At 36.6% G+C, this 2,500-nt stretch overlaps 1 protein-coding gene across 1 annotated transcript in view; it reads left to right on the top strand.

Annotated features, from left to right (window-relative positions):
- The first annotated feature begins 352 nt into the window (after positions 1-352).
- LOC144649759 (uncharacterized) overlaps positions 353-2,500 on the top strand; it is a 32,816-nt gene continuing 30,668 nt past the window's right edge. Inside the window, exons 1-2 of the mRNA XM_078509342.1 lie at positions 353-747; positions 2,195-2,315. Of these exons, the coding sequence (XP_078365468.1) occupies positions 385-747; positions 2,195-2,315 (484 nt within the window). The 5' untranslated portion in view covers positions 353-384. The remainder of the gene's footprint in view (positions 748-2,194; positions 2,316-2,500) is intronic.

Raw genomic sequence — 2,500 nt, 5'->3', positions numbered from 1 at the left:
GGGCCTTGTGTTTGCCAATCTGACACTTATCTGAAAGGTATACAGCAAAGTAAATGCTTAATCATGCAGCGGTGAACATCTGAACAGGAAGTTATAACCCCAACACAAATTAATCTAAACCTATTTTAGTTAGTATATAAACCGATATGAACGACTTTTTGTCGGTTGCCAGCAAAGACTGAAAATCAACACAAATACAAAGTTCCGACCAAATGTCTAATTCTGTCTCGCTCCTACTTTAAATGACGTTGAAATAAAAAATATCTTAAAACTAAGTCAACATTAGCTTGAAGAATTAAGTGTTGGTTAAAAGGGAAATTTCACGATTTATTCAAGATCAAAGCATTGTGTAAACAAAGCATTTTCTTTTCTAAGATGTGAACAATGGTTTACAAAGCTGCAGTGGTCTTCGTACTTTCTTTCGGCGTTTTGGGAAATTTGCCGCAAACGCTGTGTTGGAAACGGGCAGAGAACGGCCGATTCTTTGACGGAACAGTTTTCTTACGCCGTAATTTTGCGCTTGAAACAGATACTTTAAAGAAAATAAAAACGTCCGGGGAACTTCAATGCGGCTTTGCCTGTTTGTCTGAGAACGACTGCATTGCCCAAACGTACTGCGTGGAGTCTTGGGACAAAAATAGGGGCACTTGCTATCTTCATAAAAACGGAATCAAAGACGAACAGACTGCTGCCGCCGTTCTTGTGAGAAGGGACAGATGTATCTTTCAACAGTATATCAATTTTTACGTAAGTTGACTAAAAATTTATTTGTGAGTATTGTAACTTGGTATGGAAATCGTAAACCTTATAAATTTCTTTTATATTTTGCTAGACAAACTGTCAAGATATAGTAAAACAACTAACAAATGTTATCGATTTATTGTGCGATTGTCGCTGGAATAGAATGGTCAGTGGATTCAATTTAACCATGATAATGTTGTGGAAAAATTGGATTTTCATTTTATTTTTACAAAAAAAAATCCATAACGCGCGCCAGAGTTTATTTTTTGCTGAAAAATGAAATCTGCATCTGTCAAATCTGCAAGATGTGCATCATTACATGCACATTTTAATTTTCCAAAGTTTGATGTGGTTTCTTTGTTTGCACATGTCACAATAACCGCAGAAATCGAGGAAGAATAAGGATATTAACGTAAAGTAATATCTAACTTAACACAGTTTTGATGATACTAGTGCAGCTAAAAAATGTTGAGAAAGAGTGAATTTAAAAGCAAATGATATATCGTTATTTTAAACAACCAACGACTGACGCTAAAGAAATTATAATGAATCTTCAGTTTTTGAGTAAACTTGCTGAATCTTAAACAAACAGTATGCCATCAACTGCCTCATGAAAGTACGTATTTTAAAGCATTCAAATCAAATTTCCTCATGTAACATAAGTGCATTAGGAACCAATGCAATTCGTCGTGAAGAAAATTATTATTTTAATGTGATTAGTTCAGGGTTTACAATCGTCTCTATCTTTTTTTATGTTACCGCCACTTTTGTAAGGGTGATTTCCTACTGCGAGGACCGGATGTAAAAAAACCCTCAAACGAAGCTAAGACTTTCAATAATGCTGAAATTTAGGGAGAGAAACACACTGAGCATATGAACATGTCCATAAATTAAATTTCAACCTCGCAACAAGTGATAATAATTCATAATTCATTAGCGCATTTATCGAAACGTTTTGAAACATTTGGAAGACCAAGCAAGGACAGGTCCCACTCCGATGGTAGGTCATGTTAATACAGTTGAATCGCGATAACTCGAACCTTCAAGGGAAATCAAAAAAGGTTCAAGATGTCGGGAGTTCGAGTTATCGAGGGTAAAATTAGTAAGAAAATGACCTGGAGTGGAATCAAAAAAGGTTCGAGTTAGCGGAAGGTTTTCGTTTTTCCTCCGCTCAAAAAACAATGTAAAAAAGTCACAATGATTGAGGGGTCGAGTATCGGATTCATATATAGTCCGTGACTGCAACGTCTGTTAATGCACGTATGTTTTCGTTTTGTTTTCCTCGCACAATATTAAACACACGCAAATTTGCCAAAAAAAGTCACCCCCTCCCATGAATAAATCTTACCCTTACAAAAAAGTGCCCGCACATCCTTACGTGGTAACCCCATCTAGTTTCTCGAGTTGCAACTGAAAATAACTCCTGTCAATAAAGCAATGTGATTTCTTACAGGAGGCCGCCTGTTCAAGACAATGCAAAAATGGAAACAAGTGTAACTATGACCATGAAAACAGACAATACGCCTGCCGCTGTGATCCGCCTTACTATGGAATGTACTGCGAGAAGATGCAAGGTGATACTTCATGTATACACAGCACATAATGTCATGGTTTAACCCTTGTTTACGCAATAACTTGAATGGCCTCTAAACATGTCTATGAGGTCTCACTATCCCAAATCACGTTTTCAATTGGTGCCACTAAGTGTTTTCAATATCAAATGGCCACATTATACGTTATCGAGGTACCCTTTAGTGTA

The sequence above is a fragment of the Oculina patagonica genome, chromosome 4 (genome assembly GCF_052425735.1).
Source record: "Oculina patagonica isolate OP01 chromosome 4, crgOcupat, whole genome shotgun sequence".
Lineage (NCBI taxonomy): Eukaryota > Metazoa > Cnidaria > Anthozoa > Scleractinia > Oculinidae > Oculina > Oculina patagonica.
This window is presented reverse-complemented; position numbering and strand designations above follow the sequence as displayed.